Source organism: Acipenser ruthenus, chromosome 6 (assembly GCF_902713425.1).
Source record: "Acipenser ruthenus chromosome 6, fAciRut3.2 maternal haplotype, whole genome shotgun sequence".
Lineage (NCBI taxonomy): Eukaryota > Metazoa > Chordata > Actinopteri > Acipenseriformes > Acipenseridae > Acipenser > Acipenser ruthenus.
In genome coordinates, this window is record NC_081194.1 from 18,410,351 (window position 1) to 18,432,545 (window position 22,195).

A 22,195-nucleotide genomic window follows, 5' to 3' on the forward strand; every position below is an offset into this window, starting at 1 on the left:
GCACAGACTCAACCCAATGATGTTTCTAAACAACCATTCTCAAAAGAGGACAAAATAAGAAACCAAGATAAATATTATATTATATATGAGAGATTATACTGTACTACTTACCCACACCAATCTGTCAATTTTGGCCTGAACAAGATATGTATTTGCACTTCCCAAATAATAAAAGTTAAAATGCATTAATGTAATATACGTAATTGAGTATTTACATGATGGCTATTTGACAAGGGTGCTGCAGAAGGTCTTTATGTGACTGATCGCTAAGGGGTCAATTTGAACATGAGCACTGTGGCTTTGCTTGTATATTTAATTGATAAAATGACTGCATCCATCAGATTTGTTTGTTTTATTACTGATGCTATTAATATTTTTATTAAAGTTCTTCTTATTACCTATAGGTCTTACATGGTCTTGGACTTTATCTTCAAGATCTGCTCACCCCTGGTCGTTCCCTGAGATCGGAAAAAGCTTTCATATCAGGAATGCTAGCACAATTGAATGTTTTAAATCCTGTTGTTGGGTCTGTTTATTTGTAGCTGGATTATATATTAGACACAGACTTTTTTATATTTCTTTTGTAAAGCGCCCTGGAATGCTTGCATGAAGGAGCGCTATGTAAGTGAAATTTGTATTATTACTATTATTATTATTATTATTATTATTATTATTATTATTATTATTCAAAAACAACCCAACATAACAAATCTTAATGCATTTCAAATTAAACTGTATATCAGTTCTCTTTAATATATGTTGTAAATCGAACCCTGACGTTGACATCGATTATCGTGCAAATTCTAACATTGATTATTTTTCTTTAGACTTGAAATGCTTTTAAAAAAAAATATTCCCTCACAGTAACAAGAGCATGGTATAAAAAAACTCAAACAAATCCCAATGTTTTACGACACGTTTGATAAATACATTGGCATTTAAATATAGCACTCTCCAATTTTCATATTCCTGCCGTCACTAGCCGTTGCCCTGTTTTGTGTAAAATCTAACAAATTTCCAGTGTAAACATAACGGTAAAATTAAGAAAAAAAAGTCAACCCCACTGTCCAAAGGAGAAAAAAAAACAAGGTTCAAAAACTACGTTAACATTATGGCCTATTCACATGGCAATAATTCGATCTCTTTTTTTTTTAAATTTGCTGTTGGTTACAATTTATGAATGATGTAGCCCAGCTTCTGCTAGTGAAAGCAGCAGTCCCTTCCAGTGTGCCACGCCTGCAGAGATGCATTTCACTTTTTGCTGTCATATTTTAATCAAAACTTTACATGACTTTGCATAGCCACTTAGATTTGCATTATCTTCAGTGAATACAACTATATCGTCATTTTTCCAAACAGTAGAGGTAGCCGACCCTTTCCTGCAATAGAAACTGTCTATTGTGTACTTTCACCCTGCACTTAAATCCAGTTAAGCTGTGTATCGGTCCAGGTTCCTGATGTGATTATAAGCTTGTTTCAATTTAAAAAAGAAAACTATGGACACATTTTTATTTTAAATGCATTACAGTAGCATTACATTTGTATTTTAAATTATAACAAATGCAATGAGAACAAATGTGGGGGGCACCGGGCTGCTGAACAGTTTACATTTTGAGTTACGTTTTGCTTTCAACATATCGGAATGTTAAAGTAAAGTAAAAGTTAAACTAATCTGTCTCTTAATAGATGCAACACAGATGTCCTATTATTTTTACTGATATGTATTTGGAGTTCACAAGGACACACTGTCACAATTGTTACTTTATTCCTTTTGGATTTGTTTTCAACCAGTCGCAGCTTCAGAGCTCATTTTTGGAGAGGGGGGTTGGGGGGGGGGGGGGGGGGGGATGTAAGTGGCCTGCTCTGCAGCTACCCGCAGGTCATTTGGCCCACCATGAAATTTAATTGCCGACCCCTGCAATAAACTGTCAGGCAATGGTTCATTTTTCTTGTATGACACATTAGAAATGCCTGAGGAGTTTCCTTAACACAAAATTTGAAGTTGCCAACTGGTTTATGGGATATTAGGCAGTAGGTCTAAACTCATAGATGCTCCAATTCCAGGGCTGCTAAATAAATTGTGAATGAACAGAAAGAAAAAAAGACAGATTTTACATGTTGAGAAAGTTTAGTTTAAAATAAGTCACAGCTAATGAAAGTATCACAATGAAAATCAGATGAACTCAAGTTTCTTGTGTCAAAAAATCATTTACTTCAGACTTACTTACTACTATGATCCAATTCCTACTCCTCACTACTGACGGAAAACTGTGTGCATGTAGAGTTTACTATGGAAATGTGGTGTCAGAAATGTTACTGGAGCAGCAGTTATGTAATTTTCAAAAAACTAACAAACATTCTGATTTAGTTTTTATAGGGGTTTGTTATAGCGAGAGGACAATCAAAATGAATGATGTTGGAGTAAGTTAATGAGATGAGATTGTGAATACAAGTAGATTTTCACATACCTGTTCATCTCATGTATGTAGTATTCTGCCTTTGCCTTATCCTGTTCGTTAAAGAATTAAAACGCAGTACAGAAAGCACAAATCCCGAACTGAAGCTGAACATTTATTAAAAATCTATCTGACACGAATTGTATATAATTAAGACTTGCATTTTTTTTATGACTCTGTTACAAGTGAGTCTGAATACTAAGTTTCATTCATTGTGTTGAGTTTGAAAAATAGTCGGACTGACGGACACATAAAAGCTGCGTCTTTTTAAGAACTTGTACTGTATAATAATTTATAGCACAAAACAGACCCCGAAACCACTCAGGGATGCTACATATATATTTGACATTAATTCCCCCCCCCCCCCCCCCCCCCCCAAACATAAGGCAAATTAGAAACAGTCAGGATAACAAGTTGCACTGTTTTTTTTTTTTTTTTTAATAACCTTTAAATCCGTTAAACCTGTTCTGCAGTCCTACAGAACCTACACCAATTTTGAACACCATTTCCATCACTTCACACCAATTTAAATCAATTACTAATACTGTCTATTAAGCTTCTAAACACACATTTACTATCTTACTTATAATCAAGGGGCATTCAATGTATTTCATAAGGTTTATTTGCAAAAAAAAATAACTGCACTCTTACCGTAAACTCAGATAAGCAGGAAGAATGGACATTAAACCAGCCAAGTACTGTCTCCACGAATGACATTGAAATGCAACTAAATCCTGTATTTTGGACCTTGGTGATACTGCAATAGGACCGTCATAGCCTTGGTAAGCAAAACCCATTAATTTTCATCAGAATATATAATACGTTTTCATATTTAGAGTACAATAAAGCAGGCAGATGCGGTTTTCTGCTTTCCTTGCAGACACTTTTTCAGAAATTAAAAAGACCCCGCTTTCACTGAAAATGGAGTGAAGGACTGGAAAAATCTAAAGAAAAAACTTCAGAAACATTCATAATCTGGCACCACAAACAGTGTTCTGAAATGTGGCATTTGTTCAAACAGTCGAAGGAAGTATGTTCTGACTGTAGAGTCACAGTTATCAAATTATCACAAAACGGTGGTGCATGAAAACAGACAGTATACTACGAAAATATTTTGCCACAAGTTCTGTAAAATCAGATTCGGATCAAGCTGTTTGTATAAATAACAGCAATTCGAATAAATCTAGAAATTGTGAAGAGGATGTTCCAGGCAAGTGAATGAGCGAAGTGTTTCCCCACTTTCTGCAGCCAATCCAGCACAAGCTCCTCTGTCATCCATCCTTTTTCCTGTACCTGAACAAAAATGCCTTTTTTGGAAGTATTCCTTTGGCAGGGTTTTATGCTTAAAACCGATGTATGGAGGCTGTGGCTGTCTGCTGTCACACAGAGCATTACAGTAATGTGCTGTTTTTTATTTCTGGTCGTGATTACTCGCATCTGTTTTTCTCCCTTTTTATGAAAGGTGGCATGTCGAAACAATACAGGGGGTTTCATCAACATTTCCGATCTGTCCAAGCTGATGCAGTTTTTCCTCGCTATAAGACTCCCGGTTATAATGTGCCTCGGATATAATGCTTCTATAGCATGTCCCCCAATTCCCTATACTTGTGATTCATGTAATATTTCTACAGTAAATACAGTACCGGTATTGTTCAAACTGTAAACAACTTCTCAGTCTAACTTCTGTTTCTGCCTCTCCCTTTTGATACAGTATCTGAACTGAAGAAAAGCTGCCCTGGCACTTTATAACACAGACATATTAAGCATTCATTTTATAATTAAATAAATATTAGGCCTATTACGTGGTTATCTTTCCTAATGTATCTGCTGCGAGAGGAGTTGCGGCTTTCTCCGGGAGACGAAACGCTTCAGCCCCGCTCCGGCAGCCGAACCTGGGATGAGCCCATTCCCTCTTCCCCTCTCCCGACCCGCTGTCCTTCTCGCACTTGGTTTGCTTGCCTGTCGCTTCAAACTGAACTCCCGACCGCTGTTTAGCCAGGCTATTTATAGTTTAAAAACTGCTAATTAAAATGATCCATGAGTGGGAATGTTACCTTTTTTTTTTTGTAAAAATATAGCGTTGATTACATGGTGCTTTATGCATGTTATAGCCAGGGAGCACTGTATTGTTTGTTAGAACTGCATCTAATAACAAAATGCTGGAATTGTAAAAGCTTCTCTTCGAATTCGTCAGGAAGCTTCTGACACCGTGGTTCACCAGCGTAATGAGAAGCCTTGCCGTTTCATAAACTTCTCCACCCAACTTAAACTTGCTTTAAATTGTGAGCGCTTTATGCCTGCTGCATCAGCCACCTCACAGTCTTTGGCACAAGTCACTTTGACTGACAAGGAAGCCAGAATTTCGTTGTTGAATTAAAAAATCAATAAACACTCTTCTCCATTTCTGGGAACCGCACACGTTTTGGTCCATTAAATCCTTCACTTGTTTTTTGTCCGAAAGCTTCAATTTAAATTGTCTCCATTTCCTGACCCAAGATTCATTAACGTCATACTTTCTTCCTGCCTCTCTATTCCCCATATATTTCTCCAAATTCCAAAACTTTCAGTTTAAACGAAGCAGTATATCACTGTTGACTATCCATGACTCCCGCTTCTTTGAAAACAGCTGCCTGTGTACGTCATGGATGATTAAAAAATTGGGCAGCAACATTTTTGTTCGTCTCTACTTTTATTATTATTATTTATTTCTTAGCAGACACCCTTATCCAGGGCAGCTTACAAGATATCACATTATTTTACATACAATTACCCATTTATACAGTAGGGTTTTACTGGAACAATCTAGGTAAAGTACCTTGCTCAAGGGTACAGCAGCAGTGTCCCCCACCTGGGATTGAACCCACGACCCTCCGGTCAAGAGTCCAGAGCCCTAACCACTACTCCACACTGCTGCCCTGCGCTGCCTACTTGGGCAGTCATTATACTCTAAGACGCAGGGCAGTTTTGAAAAGAAAGCAATTGTTTAAATTTGAAGGAATACGGTAATCTCAATAAATGCCTTGAGAAAATCACAGATTTCAATTGTAGAGTCAACCCTCTTTATACCTCCAGGTAATGGCCATGGGCAAAAACGGGCAATAAGTGAGGGTGGCGTTATAGTGCGGGTCAACAACAAAAAAAAAAAAAAACACACACACACAACCTACTATGTTTCCAATAAATTCAAACATTTTATTTTTTTAGTTATACAATTACAATATCACCAGGCCATTTTAATAAAACCTTAATCATTTTTAAAACTACAGTACTAGTTCTTAACACAACAGTAGGTCTACTAGTGACGTTTTATCACCTTTTCCCATCTGTATGAAACATACATGGTTACTTCTGAGGAACAGTTTATACTTAAATAAATAAATAAATAAAACAAATTTTTGTGTCAAATCACCCAAACAGTTCCATAAAAACTAAAAAGCGTACCATTTTTTTTGTTTGTTTGTTTTTTTTACTGTACTGGTCATTTGAACCTCACTGTGTGGCAATTTGTTTTTATCCATTAGAATGTCTCAGATTGTCCTTCGATTAACAGTATATGCCTCACTTAGGCGAGAAAACATTTGCAATGTCTTGCTTTCTTATTTTCAGATGCATACATGCAGATTTTTTTCTTTTGCTCTGGTGTTAAATGTAGGGTTGACTCGCCATTTTGTACTTTCTGTTTTGCTTTCGGAGCGTGAGTGTTGATGACATTGGCATGAACGTTCAGTTAACAACAAACTAGTAAAGCGAGTCAAAGGTTAAATGCATAACTTTGTTGTTTTAATTGGCCATGATTATTTCACTAGCGCTACAATGAAGGAAACTACAATGCTTTTATTTACGTTTGCTTGGCTGGGGAAGTTGGCGGGTGGCGGACAGCGGGGTGGCGATATAACGGGTAAAAATAGCACTGTTTTATATTGGTGACATTTGTTCAGAGAGAATAGCTGGCGGTATGCGAGGGGGGCGTTATAAAGGGGGGCAGTATAATGCGAGACAACTGTAATAATGACTTGCCTGAGCAGCATGAAAAATGCTGAAGACCAATTATACTTTATAACCCGTTGCAAAACTGTTCATGATCCCCCATTTTTTCAACTATTAATTATAATCTGTTTACAGTTATGTGAAATGTAGCCACGGAAACCATTTCACTTAAGCAGTGAAATTTTTTTTAAAAGTGTATGTTTATTTGGTACACATGAAGCTATTCTATCTAACTCCATTGCAAATCAATTTGTGTTTTACTGTATTTCAAATCAGATTCCAAATCTAAGAAAGAGAAACATTCACATTATGTGTTTGCCATACTGTTGGTAACTCTTAAGTAGCCATTTTCTATGATGTATCTGGTACATTTAGGAATTTACAGACCAATTTACCCAGAATGTATACATCAGTTCAGTGTAGTATTAGTGTATGAGCTTTGACAGATTCACTTCAGATGAAGCAGATTAAAATGAGTCTACAACCCACACAGTCATTTTGTCCCACATACAGCAATTACCATTATGTTCTTAATAAACCCGGGCAGCCTCCACAAACTATTCAGAGGCTTCAAGGGAAAAAAAAAAAAAGGTAATACTGACATTTTCTGATTCATCAAAAAAAAGAACACACAAACTACTAAAAAATTAATGAAATGTTTCAATGTATAACTGCCAGAAATGGAGTTATTATATATATAAAGGTTAGCATCATTTAGGAACATGTTGCATTTCACTAAGGGCTGGTAGGTATATCAATGCTAATCACATTTGTTTATAAATTGTTTAAAAATAAATAAATAAATAAATAAATAAATCGCAGCCCCATAAGCTTATATCATTTACCTAGATCTGACCAATATGTACAAGAGTCTTTTGGAAGAAAGCAGGCTGATTTTTGTATAAAATATGCAGTTAGAGAACAACAGTGCTAATCATTGAAGTACATGGTGTTCTTAGTTCTTTGTTCTGAGAAAAAACGCAATTGTTTTGCCCTAAGATGGCAAAATTACATGTCACTATATTGGAAAACACAGGGGCATGGCTACAGAGATAAACGGTTCAAAAATATATACTAAAAATAAAACGGCACAAGAATTCTGATTAAAACAGATTGCAAAATGGAGACAATACAATATTCATGCAACTGAAAAAATCCAAGATATTAACCTACTTTCATTTCTTCCATTATGACATCACTTGAGCCAGACTTAGCCTTGTTCCACATTAAAGTGCATATCTATTGCCGAGACACCTGGGCTTTTTCGATTTACCTTACTGTAGCAATTCTTATCTCTATGGAAATCTGCTGTTTTATTTATTTTATTTTATTTCAGAACCATAGTAATTACAAGGTTAACACTTCATTATGTACAGCCTTACACCTGTACATCAATTTCAAGGAGAATGATTTCCAATATGACAATACAGATTACATATATATTTGACAGGCTGTTGGACTGCACTGCATGAATAAAACTCGGCATAGCCTTGCTTTTATAAGTGATAGCAAAATTCAAACTGAACAGGACGATAGGCTACGTCTTATTTCATCTACAGATGTGGACAATATTTTAGCACCAATTCCACCATGTTTAACCAAGCCTGATACAACTATAACACATTTTAAAAGACCAACAAATATCAGAAAATATACTGGGTCTAATAAATAAACTATTACTTTAAAAACTCATAAGTTATATAGTAGAACTCTAAAAGAAGAAGTCTTTGTTGTGTTATAACTCCAATATAGTGTTTAATGGTCCTCTATACAAACACGTAAGTAGTCTGTACACCAACATCGTACACAATGGTGCAACTGATGCTGTTACTTTTTATCTAAACTCTACATCTATAGATGGAAATACTCCTCCTTCGGACTTTATTGTAGAACTACTGGAATAATTATATTAAACATCAAAACTAAAAGGTCATTTAAATGCAGGGCATGTGTGTATTGAAGGAACAGGAAAGCAAAACTACTGTAGGTGTTAAAACCTTTTCACGGTGGCACAGTTATCCATGTATATGTGCGCCTTCTGTCAGCTAATGAACAAGAACAGTGCCTGCAGTCTGGAAAGTCCACCACAAAGGGGCTATAACGCAATACACTGACTTTTCTAGGTTCTCAACATACCGTTTGAAAAGTAAACAATAAGGACTGAAGAGAATTTGCTCTATACTTTATCATGTCTCTTCTTTCAGGCTTACAGGTTCTCTAGTCACTCAGTTCATTTGGAAGCGTCACAGCACAGGACCAAACAAACATCTTTATTCCCAAAGGTTCCATCGAGTATCTGAAGGTCAAGACAGTTAACTGCAAGAATAATGCTGATTCCTCTTTATCCACCTGGAACATGTCTATTTCAGCTCCCAGAAGAACGATCTAGAGCTGTAAGCCGCTGGGACCAGAATACAAAATGTATCAATCCATCATCGTCACTAAACGTATCATTGTCCTAAGAGACCTTTTTGTACTGTATTTGTGGAAGAATCAAGGATAATGCATGCAGACCCAGGTTGAGATTCAAGTAATGTTTCCCTCCTCCTAAGTTATTATTTACTGATTTATTTTAAAATCAACAGTGAAACCTCAATTAACCAGTCACCAATGTGCCTGCATAATTAAGAGGCAACTGCCTCTTATCATTCGTTTAAAAAAAAAAAAAAAAAAAATCTAAATACTTTCTGGGTTCACCTGACAGTAAAGAATACTGCCTATCTTGTAGATATGTGAAAGTTTGTACATTTTCAAAATGTTTACCCCAATCTTGAATAAACTATGATGTCACAAAATGTGAAACAAGCAACTTAAGGGTTACTCAGAGACCCTGAATTATATCACCTTTGTTCTTTGGTTCAAGATTTGTAACACTGACAGTGTCACTGTAATTAAAGACTGTTAGTGTCTTACAGTTTTAACTTGTATAATGCACTGGGCTATTGATACTGAAACCAACATACCTCAAGTTTAGCACTTTCATGCTTTACAGTAGTAATTAGGACCTGGTTTTACCGGTCATATTACTGCAATCATAGGCAATGCTAGGATGCATCTACTATATTCAAAATTTGAAACAAAGTGGTAGTTTTAAAAATCACTAAGAAGTGGAAACATGTACTGCTAGCTCACTGACACTTTACATAACATAATTGTATTTTGTAAATAACATATTCAAATTATGGCAAAGATGGATTATTAAACCATTAGGGTGTGTTTGAGATTTAAATGTAACATTTTTGCAAAACTTACAAAGACCCCACCTTAACTTTCTTAATTTCCATGATGTGAGGCAAATCAGATCTAAAAGGTACTTTAAAAAAAGACAAGTTCTGCCTTTTCTAATGCAGCACTGAACAGCTGACACTACAATGAGGAACTCATTCTCATGCTTGCCGACATCATTTTATGTTATTTATTAGTGACCAATGTGAGGCCATTACAATCTAATTTGCCAGTTATTTTTAGAGCATGCTATTATAAAAAGGGTAATTACTACCTGCCAGGAGTCTATGTAAAATTAAAATTTGACCTTCATTAACTGTGGAGATGTTACTTTCATTGAACTTATTCAGTTGTCTGTTAATATTAAAGATGGAATGGGAATAAAACAAATCCACTTATTTTACATAGAGTCATCCAGTGTTTTTCATTGTCCTGCCTTTTTTTTTTTTTTTTAAGACTTCTTAGGGTTTTCAATATCTGAAACAAGTCAGTCATCAGCATAGTATTAACAATTATTAGAAAACAATTCAGTACCACCATGCGCTTCCAGATATAGCGGATATTATTGCACACTAGATTCCCGCTGGAATGTCACCGCATCACCTGTGAAACAAATTTAAAATCAATCTGCGCAAGTGCATCTCAGGCAAGTAAAAATGTATTTACCTAATGAAGTTACTTTTTTTCTCTAATTGTGTGAGATCCTGGCTTTATGAAAATGCTGGGACTGTTTTCCTAAAACTATTCTCAGCGGAAGGGTATTCGACGAATCATTCAAGGTAAATGTAGGTTTTAAAGCGCACGTGTGTGTGTGGTGTTTTTTTTTTTTTTTTTTTTTTTTTTTTTTTTTAAAAGACAATAATGAGAAAATCGTTTTCTAGTAACAATAGTACACTCTCGATGAAGGTTCAACCGTGTGGTAGTTGACCTTGACTTTCGTTAGCGCCCTCACCTTCGGCTTGGGACGCATAACAGAACACCAGTCGGGCACTATCGCTTAAATATCCTGGTTGTGCATAGGAATCCACAGAGTCACTGCATTACTCAATTTACTACCCTTACCTGAAAGACCTTTAACTAAATTGATTTATTCTTATCAAGTCATATTGCTGAATATGGAAGTACATAACTCCATGGTAATAAATTACCTTAATAACATTGTACACACTGTAGGGCTAGAGCGTTGTCCCTGCCAGTGTACTGTATTTTGTTTCTGCTGAAGCCAATATTATAAAATCTTACTGTAACTTTTTTGCTCTGGTTATTCCTCTAAAAATTTAATTGACTGACAGATAGGAGGCAGAGACAGCTCACAGCAGGGGGTGTGGCTGTGGCCCTGTGGGAGCGCTTTTATTTTACAGCAAGACCTTGCAATATGTAGCACGTTAAAATAGAAAAATATCCCAGGAGTAAAGAATAAGACTTCCTTTACCCCAGAGAATTAACTACAAAACAAAGGATGCCAAACAGCAGTTCAAGTTACAAAAAATAAATAGTACATAAAGTGCGTTGTCAACTTTAGTACATAAAGTTGACAATGCATTTTATTTATTTTTTCCTTTTTTTCATTCCTTGCCATTGCCGTCTCTTCACAGTAAACAGTGGCCATCAACACGTTTTCATAAAGTAATAACATGAGGTTTACTTATGCCTTTTTGTAGCTGAACAAGCAAACAAAAACTGAAATTTAACTTTAAACACTTCAAATAAAATAAACGTGGAAATGACGCTGTAAAGTGAAGGGGGGAAAAACTCACTGTTTTGGTTCTTGTTTATTACATTCCACGTAACAGAGTCGCTATATATAAATAAATTACAAAAATAAACACCTTCCTACTGTTTTAAATAGACTGAATAACCCAAACTATCACATGGTAGACCTATATTTAAATCAGAAAGTATTTATTGAAACCACCTTGTGCTCAACTAAGTAATGGAAGTAATGCAATTCCTTGTCTAAATGTATTTTGTTTTATCCTTACGTTCTACAACAATGCAACCACAGCTGTCATCTAAGCATATGATATGCCAACAGTACGGTTAACCAGGTTATGTTTCATCTGTGCAAATTAAGTGGTACGAAATTATCCTCTTATGTCTTCAGTTGTTGAGATTTCAGTAACTAACAAATCACACACACCTATAAAAGACCGCGATTAATAAAAAGTAACGTGTGCCACAATATCGTTGAATCCTGCATTGTATGACCTTATAAATTATAAGGTTAAAACCAAAACCGAGCTGTTTTGAAAATGAAAGCTAATTCTGTCACAGTACCGCTACATTTGAAATATTCATAAAATGTGCTATACTAACTGGTTTGTTCATGACTATGTCAGCTCGCAGTTTTGTAAAGAAGAATGGTCAAATATTGCCAAATCTAGGTGTGCAAAGTTGATAGAGACCTATCCCAACAGACTCACTGCTGTAATTGCTGCCAAAGGTGGTTCCACCAAGTATTAACTCAGGGGGGTGGAGACTTATCCAATTATGATCTTTCAGTTTTGTATTTTTAATACATATATATTTTTTCTCCATAAAAACCTTTCCCCTTAACAGTGTGGAGTATGGTGTGTAGATAAGTGGGGAAAAAAAATCCTCATTTAAATGCATGAAACTCTGAGGCACTGACACAACAAAATGTGAAAAAAGTTCAAGGGGGTGTATATATATATATATATAGGCTCTCTGAATTTTGAATTGAACAAAGAAAGAATTATAGAGATGGAGTTAAGAAAAGTGGATAAACTAAAAAGAGATGATCTACTAGATTATAAAAATAGAGATAAAAAGGTCAAAAGAGTCCCATTAATAATGACTTACTCTAAACTTTTGCCCAATATTTCTAAAATAGTTTGGAAACACTTGCGGATTCTACATAATTCAGAAAAATTAAAAAAAGTATTTCTTAAGGCCCCAGTTGTAGCATTCAAAAGAGAAGCTAATTTAGGTGATATTTTAGTTCACAGTAAACATAAAAGAATAATTGACAAAATAGGTTCTACGAACATGTGCACTAATAGATGTAAAGTGTGTAAATACATAGACAAAAGTAAAAATATAATTAAACATAAGAACACCACATATCCACTAAAAACTAATACCTACTGTAAAAATAGCAATGTTGTTTATGGAATAGCCTGTGAAAAATGTGATGAAATCAAATATGTTGGAGAGACTGGAACTACTTTATATAAAAGAATTCAGAACCACCTTTCATTAATTAGAAATAAAAAAATGAATGAACCAATAGTACAGCACTTCACCAGTCAGGGGCATGACATAAATGATGTAAAGTTTGTAGTATTAGAACAGCTCAAATTAGACAATGCGACATATAGAAGAATAAAAGAAAGTAAATGGATAAATAGACTGAACATGATTATGCCAGCAGGACTCAACAGAAAAGAATGAACTAATTAACTTCAATAAATATATAACATTTAAATAAATAAAAAAAATTCATTCAAAAGTTGTGCATGCTGATGCGCTGGGGAGGCCAAATCTAGACTGATCCTCAGAGACAGCATTGCATGATATAATGATGTCACAATATATAGAACACCATTACATCATGTAAGAATAAATCATGGATTTGAATGTAAACAATAACAAGTAGTTGTCATGCCGTCAAAAACCTAGAAATACCTCCAATGTTTTGATTCAAACACAGGCTCCCTTGAGAAAGATATGTACAACATATCGAAACGTTGGGCAGCTGGCTCTTTGAGCTAAAATATATATATATATATATATATATATATATATATATATATATATAGGCTCTTTGAGCCAACATTTCGATATGTTGTACATATCTTTCTCGAGGGTGTATGTGTTTGAATCAAAACATTGGAGGTATTTAGAGGTTTTTGACTTGTTATTGTTTATATTCAAATCCATGATTTATTCTTGCATGATGTGATGGTGTTCTATATAGTGGGCCATCATTTTTACTTCTGTCTTTTAAATCTGTATTAACTCTAATTAACATTTGTTTATATAAACTTATATTTATATTATCATGCAATGCTGGCTCTGAGGATCAGCCTTGATTTTGTTGGCCCTTTTTGTATATATATATATATATATATATATATATATATATATATATATATATATATATATATATATATATATATATATATATATGAATCTGTGATTTGAAATTCTGGCCTGTGATTGGTTAAAACCTAATCATAGAAGTAACAGATTGAACTATTGCCCCAAGATCCTTACACCACCGGTCAATAGTCCATCCGTCAAAGGATTGGTTCACATCACTGTAAGTCCTGCCCCTTTTCAAAGGAACGCTTTTCTCCCCTGCATTTTTCACAAGAGAAAATGGCTGAACACCGATTCTATGAGTTATCAGAAAATTAATTACTAAAACATACCACAAAAGAAAGATGCTCCAAACACTAAAATGGTGATTAAAATGTCACTGTTTTCTGACTTTCTGAAATTCAAACAAATTCAACTCTGACGTAAACCAATATGACGAGCGGGATATAAACTGGATTATGCAGCAGTTGGCAAACCAGATGAAGACAGTGAAAAAACTTTGCTAACTATATGGATGAAAAAACATTTACTGTTATTTATATATTTACTTATGTTGTATAAGCTATATTTAAACAAAATATACAAGTCAATATTTATTTACGTATGCTGTATCAGCTATATTTAAACAAAATATATAAAGTCGTATTTACTATCCAAACTTGCCTCACTTATTTTCTGGACTGATTCATATATTAAATATGTACTGCAGACTCAGCCATAGTGGAAAATTAAACGCCCCTCGGGAAGACTTTTGTTACCTCCAGGGTGCAATGACAGCCTGCGGCTTCGGGCATTAGAGCCCCGTCAGTAACAATAGTCTTCCACAATAGACCTCCCTCCAGTCCATATTTACTATCCATCTATCTATCAAACAGATAAGAAATCCCATTATAGGTATCCCACTTCACCAATAAATAGAGAGATAGTGATATGCTTTGAGTGCTCTTGTCAAAAAGCTAATTCCAGGAAAGTGAATTAATACTCCAAGGAATAATATTTGCAGGGATGAGTAAATGACATATTATGTTCTGCTGAAAATAATTCCTGGTGAACTTAAACATATTTATGGTCCAATCAGTTATCATTTTATAGGCCTCAAAAAAGGGCAAGAAAAGCTTAAGGAATAGACATGACAAGTCAAACACAGTAAAGGCAAAATTATAATGTAAACGACATCTGCAAAACGAAATCATTGTCAAGTAATGGGTGGAGAGACAGACTCACAGTTCGATGGCTTTATTCCACATAATGACGTAGCCTGAGAGGGTGAAGGACTCCACATTGACAATGTGAATATTTCCTCTTTCGGTGCCAACATAAAACCATTTACTCTGGAAAGGCAGATGGCAAAATGTTATCCTGTAAAACACAAAATAAAAAGACATTGGATACATTTTCAGCACAAAGCATTTCAACACATACTAGACCATTGGGATAACTAAGTAGCTGCTAGATAAAAAGAATCGATTCTTACTCGTTAACCTTTGAACACTTTAGCATGAAAACATTTACCAGAGGTAGAAATAAAACATTAAACTAATATATGATAAAAATTCTGGAAATAATTATTAAAATGTTACTGTATTTCCCAATAGCTGTATTTACAGTTACTGTGCATACATTTTATTTTATTTATTTATTTATTTATTTGTTTGAACTAGAGCAGCTATTCCCAAACTTTTGATTGTCGCATACCACCTTCCAGACCTATCAACTGTCTGCGTGCGCTTAGCATACATGTTTATATTTTAATGTTATTTTTAATATGCTTTCATAATACACATATTTATACACATACAACACCGGAAAAACACTGGAAATTGTTACTCGCGTTGACTTCATCACCACTTTCTCACTTAAACTAAAACTTAACAAATAAAAAACAAAAACAAACTATGTTTCCCAGTGCAGCAGTCTTGAAAAGAAATGCAAAAAATGCACCAAAAAAAAAAAAAAAAAAGTTAGTCATTACACATTTTGTCCCGCATAACCCCGGACACGTCTCCCCAGGGGTACGTGTACCAGTTTGGGAACTAGAGTAGAGTATCAAGAGCAAGTACTGTAAACGTCCTATCCGAGATTATTTACTGAATGCACATTACAGAGGAGGAAGAATGCAAGTGAAAGCTAGTAAGTGAACTATGTTTCTAGAGGTGCTGTTAACCATTACAGTGGCAAAAGCATTTCAGCACTGTGCAAACTGAACAAGTATAGCTTGTTAAGTTCAGACTGCTCCTATATACTAGAATTCAAAAACTCATTCTCACCCAACAGCTACTGTCCAGTTTTACATGCTTTATGTGAAAAAGAACATAAGGAAGTTTACAAACGAGAGGAGGCAATTCGGCCCATCTTGCTCATTTGGTTGTTAGTAGCTTATTGATCCCAGAATCTCATCAAGCAGCTTCTTGAAGGATCCCAGGGTGTCAGCTTCAACAACATTACTGGGGAGTTGGTTCCAGACCCCCACAATTCTCTGTGTAAAAAAAGTACCTCCTATTTTCTGTTCCGAATGCCACTTTATCTAATCTCCATTTGTGACCCCTGGTTTCTTTTCTTTCATGTCGAAAAAGTCCCCTGGGTCGACATTGTCAATACCTTTCAGAATTTTGATTGCTTGAATCAGATCACCGCATAGTCTTCTTTGTTCAAGACTGAATACATTCAATTCTTTTAGCCTGTCTGCATACGACATGCCTTTTAAACCCGGGATAATTCTGGTCGCTCTTTGCACTCTTTCTAGAGCAGCAATATCCTTTTTGTAACGAGGTGACCAGAACTGAACACAATATTCTAGGTGAGGTCTTACTAATTGCAAGATCAGGAGTGCAAGAGGAGGAAAGAATAAAAAAGTGAGATTAAAACACAAAAGGAATAGACAATAGTGAGAATGATGATGCAGAAGGTACTAAGGTAATAAAAAGACAGAAAAAGAAAGAATACAGCATATTTTAAAATATATAAAACAGCAATAAAATCCCAATCTGAAAAATCTAAAATTCAAAATAGACAAATTAAGAGAGAGAGCATGCAGATACATGTACAGATTGATGAGCACTACTAGGGTTCTACTTCAACCCCTTCCAATACACCACCCTTCTAGTATATACAGTACACTCAAAAAATAAAAAAGCTAAGGTTGCTAGAAGTTTATAATAAACACACATGTATTTATCTGTCAATCTGGTACTACATATACATATCTATTAGGGCTTGAACTCTCTTGTACATGATTCTTGGCCGCTATCTTTGAGCATTATAGAAACTCAGTATAAAATAGTATAAGTAAATAGTTTTGAAAACAAAAAAAAAACGATATTAAGTCTATCTAGGTGTTTTGCAAGTGGTGACTTTCTCTTTAACTCTTAAAACCTAGCTCTATTCATTTTGGGGCGCCAGCGCACCAAAGGTTACGCACATATAACTCAGGCACCGTAAAAGCCACCTAACAGTTTGTTTAAAAGTACAGACTCAGGGCTTTCCAAAGACGTATTTAGAGTGTGTATGCAGTCCTCCTAGACGGAACTACGACTGCCTGAAGTTAAGCCTCTCATCATGTGTCAAAGTTCACAGCTTAGGTTTCGTTTTGAGTCTATTGCTCTGTCACTGAAGCAGCTAGACTGAAAGCGGCGGTATTGTTGGAAAGCTATATATATATATATATATATATATATATATATATATATATATATATATATATATATATATATATATATATATAGCAGTGACCAAACATGATTTTTTTGGAAAAGCATTTTTTTAAACATATTCTCATCTCTACCACATATAATATGCCTGAACCTGTTGCAACTTAGATAATATGAAAGGACATTTTGTGGCAGAAATATGATCTATCTATAGATTTCAATTTCACAGTTAATGACTTTTCATTTCTGTGATAATTTTCACATAATCTGATTTAAGCCCTTACAACACCTGGTTTGGTTTCTTACAGTATACCTGTATGCAAAAACGCCTCGTAGCTAATATTCTGATGGAACACAACATTTCTCACACTAATGTAGCTAAACATCATATTTTCAGGCACTAACGAGAAAAACACCAGAAAGTTTCCATAGCAACCACCTACTAGGAATCAGGCAATAATCATGCATGAGACACCTTGAGGTGTTACTGCAGCAGGAACATTTTAGAATTTCCAGGAGGTGGAAAGTACCAAATGAAACCTGTAAGTCTAAAATACATTTCGCCAGCCTTTTTGCATCATTTAAATTAAAACATACAATACTACAATTTCCTTTGGTTAAAAATACATTACTAGGCACTTTGAGAGATTCGCTAAAAAGACAAGTGTGGCTATTTCACTAGTATCAACTGGCCCCTGGATCTAAATGCAGAACATTTCACAGGGCGGGAGCCTTCAGGTTGCTGAACTGCTGCGTTGACAGAGGAGGCAGGGACCATGACTGGAGAGGAGGGGCAGCAGCAACTGCCTGTCCTGGGATTCTGAGATGGCAGATTTGCTCAAGTATGTCTGCGAAAAGGAGGGAACATGGGTGTAGCAGATATGAAGGTACAGTACATTTTAAACAGCGCCATACAATCGCTTCCAGCTGGGATGCTGATGTTGTTATCATGCATGGTTTAACCATTTGGAAAGCGGCCAATCTTTATAAAATAGCTGCTCTGGAGACTCAGCCTGTTGGTGGGAGCATTTTGATCTCATTTTGATCTCTTTGGTAGAGGTTGGCGTAAGAAGTAGAAGGTACTGGATTTCCATTGGTAAATGTGAAGGAGAGGTTTTGAGGAAAATCCAGCAGGGATGATTCCTGGTCTGAATTGTCAGGGAGTTGGTCCATGCCGAAGAATCGTTTGATGAATTTTTAATTTTTTTTTAAATTCAAGCAAACGAACGGTCCACGGTGTATGCAAAAGCAAAATACTTGACAAGGGTGATAGATGTGACTAAGCTTTAAATAGGATTTAGATAATGACTGACATAGAGATTAATGATGATTGACAGGCTGAAATGAATAAAGCCCTAGCTCCTGCCCCCTGAACATGGTGTGGAACACACTGCACAGAAGAATAAAGCCAGGTAAACCTTACATTTCTTTTGGATGTATTTAGTCATTTAAAGCAGGCTGCACACTGTTTGCTCCAGACGACATTTAATTAAATTTGAAAACACAATTCTGCATCAGAGCACATATACATCCCTCGTGAGCTATACTGTACAGCTCTTTAAGTTCATACATTTATTTAAGCCCCAATTAAGGAAACTCAACCTAACCCATTACAGCTACAACCCTGGACTAATCCTTGATTTTTGTACGAACGATGGCTTATTTTATGGGGGATTATATTTTTCCCCACTATTTCAGATAATCTTTTATTATTTTTTTTTATTTGTTGAATTTTATTTTCATTTATCTTTTTTGGGGTGTAGTGTAAAACTGTGTCAAGCTATTGACATCCACAACTCGTGACTAAAAACGCAATTATAGAAATCTGGCACTACCAGTAAATAATTTAGCACATGTCTTGTTTAATAAAAATCTAACAGTTTCCCATCTCTGTTTTTTAATATACTAAAGTGTCACGTCTTGGCAGCTGTAAGAGGAACAGAATGTCACATTCCTTCGTGTAATCAGAATCCTTTTTCTGGATTTTTCCCTAGTGGGGACACTGCTGCTGTACCCTTGAGCAAGGTACTTTACCTAGATTGCTCCAGTAAAAACCCAACTGTATAATGTATGTAATTGTATGTAAAAATAATGTGTTAAAACAATAAATAAATAAATAAATAAATAAATAAATAAATGTAATTGTATATTAGAAAAAATGTGATATCTTGTAACAATTGTAAGTCGTCCTGGATAAGGGCGTCAGCTAAGAAATAAAATAATAATAATAATAATAATAATAATAATAATAATAATAATAATAATAATAATAAGACAACTAAAAGGAGTGGGTTTGGCCTGCAAGTATAATGGAAGTCCTATGATTAGAGTAATGAATACACACACAGAGTACTGGACGGTCAGATTCTTAATGTTAATTACAGTGTTTATTATTATTACTACTATTACTATTGTTATTATTTATTTCTTAGCAGATGCCTTTATCCAGGGCGACTTACAGTCGTATGTAGTTGTTTACTTCATACATTAATTGTGTTTGTATTACTGTACCCCTCTCTATGCCATACAGACTTCTAGATCACAACATCAGATGATTATTATTTTTTAAAATATATTTTTACACAATTACAAGCTCATTAGCGCCAAAAAGAGAAATGTGTCTTGCGTTATCACAAGATAATATTGTGTTATTTCGCAATAATGATTCAGTTATTTTTGCATTGCAAGGAGGGGGTCCCTGCTTCCACATTTTTGTCTTTAGGGGTCTGGACACACAAAAGGTTGAAAACCCATGGCCTAATCTATGTGATCATGAAATGGGCTGAATCATTCAGACTGAATGATAATGTGTATAAAATTGACTGCAATAACAATATTATGTATTAGTAATGATTTATTCAAAAACTAGAACTACATTCTAGAAAATGTATGTGTGTGTTTTTTTTTTTTTTAACAAAACCAGACATCCTGACTTGCACAAACTGACACCATTGTAAACACATTTTTCACATTTAGGGAACTGTAAAAGAAATACTTCAGATTCAGCTGCACTTCACTTCTGCTGTACATGACTTCTTTATCGCTGATGAAAACTACCTTGTAATGCTAGAATTGCAAAATAACACAGAATTCTCATAATAATGCACTAATTATTGCTAAATAACACCATTCTCAAATGCAATTATTGCTAAATAACACATTATTATCTCGTAATAAACTTAATTATATATATGCTAATGATTGTTAGCACAATTTAACCCAACATACCACATTGCAGAAATAGCTGAGAGGCAGTTGTAGCCACATGTTGAAAGTTTACCTAGCTATGTTAAAGATACAAAAACATTTTCTGAATAGGATTAACAGATTAAAAAATAAACTTTCAGAGAATACTATTTTATTTTGCATGGATGTGAAATCTCTGTACCCCAGTGTTCCTAGGATTGAAACTTTAGAAGCATGTAAACAGGCACTGGATAATAGAAAAGATATGAACCTAATACCTACAGAAGAGATACTAAATATGATCAAGATAGTTTTAGGAAAATAGTTATTTTACATTTGGAAATAAATGTTTCAAGCTCAAAGTTAGGCATGCATTTTGCAAGCACATATATGGGTAACTGGGAGGATATGTTGTTGGGTAAAGTATACAAGAAACCTTTAGAATACATAAGATAAGTGGATGACATTTTCAGAATATGGACACATGGAGGGGAATCTCTTTTCTAGTTTCAAATATCCATCCTTATATTTCGGAAGATCTAAGGTGGACAAAATCAGAAATTTAATTCTTAGATACCTTGGTTCAAGGACTTATTAAAACACATTTTTACTCAAAACCTACTGATATGCATCAGTTCCTACACATGTCATCTTCACATCCTAACCATACAAAAATAACCATTCCTAAAGAACTGGGTATAAGGATAAAAATAATCTGTTCTGATGAAAATGACTAAAAAAGAGAAAGGAATTAAATAAATCTTTAAAAAAAGAGGATATAAAAGAACAGATTATTGAGAAATAATTGAGAAAAGTTGACAAACAATAGAAATGAACTACTTGAATATAATAAAAGGAAAAAAAAATGATTAAGAGAGTACCATTAATAAATTATATATTCTAAATTATTACCCAACATTTCAAAAATAGTTTGGAAGCGTATATTATTATTATTTATTTCTTAGCATACGCCCTTATCCAGAGCGACTTACAATTGTTACAAGATATCACATTATACATATTATACAGATATCACATTATTTTACATACAATTACCCATTTATACAGTTGGGTGTTTACTGGAGCAATCTAGGTAAAGTACCTTGCTCAAGGGTACAGCAGCAGTGTCCCCCACTGGGGATTGAACCCACAACCCTCCGGTCAAGAGTCCAGAGCCCTAACCACTACTCCACACTGCTGCCCGTATACTTCATAATTGATAGAAAATGGAAAATATATTTCCGAAAGCGTCGATTGTGGCTTTTAGATGGAATGCAAATTTAGCTGATATTTTGGTACATAGTAGACAAACAGATTGTAGACACATTACAGGACATTAAAACCTGTAAGAGCACATTAAGGTATGCAAATCTATTTGTAAAGATAAAATTGAAATCACAGAGAGAAAAAATGTACTCAATCTTAAAAAATCCCTCATGCAAAACTAGCAACCTTGTTTATGGTATATTTTGCCAAAAATATAATAATATTAAATATGTAGGAGAGACAGGTACAACATTATCCAAACGCATACAGAACCACCTATCAAACATAAGAAATACAGAAGTAAATTAACCAGTGGTTCAGCACTTTACAAAGAATAAGCATAGCATGAATGACCTAAAATTT

The 22,195-nt window shown here is 34.8% G+C and overlaps 1 protein-coding gene across 12 annotated transcripts in view; it reads right to left on the reverse strand.

Annotated features, from left to right (window-relative positions):
• The window catches only part of LOC117411427 (syntaxin-binding protein 5), a 173,748-nt gene that overhangs the window by 83,944 nt on the left and 67,609 nt on the right, over positions 1 to 22,195 (reverse strand). For all 12 annotated transcript variants that reach the window (XM_059025169.1, XM_034018960.3, XM_059025167.1 and 9 more), the window contains exon 5: positions 14,958 to 15,092. In XM_059025169.1, the coding sequence (XP_058881152.1) occupies positions 14,958 to 15,092 (135 nt within the window). The remainder of the gene's footprint in view (positions 1 to 14,957; positions 15,093 to 22,195) is intronic.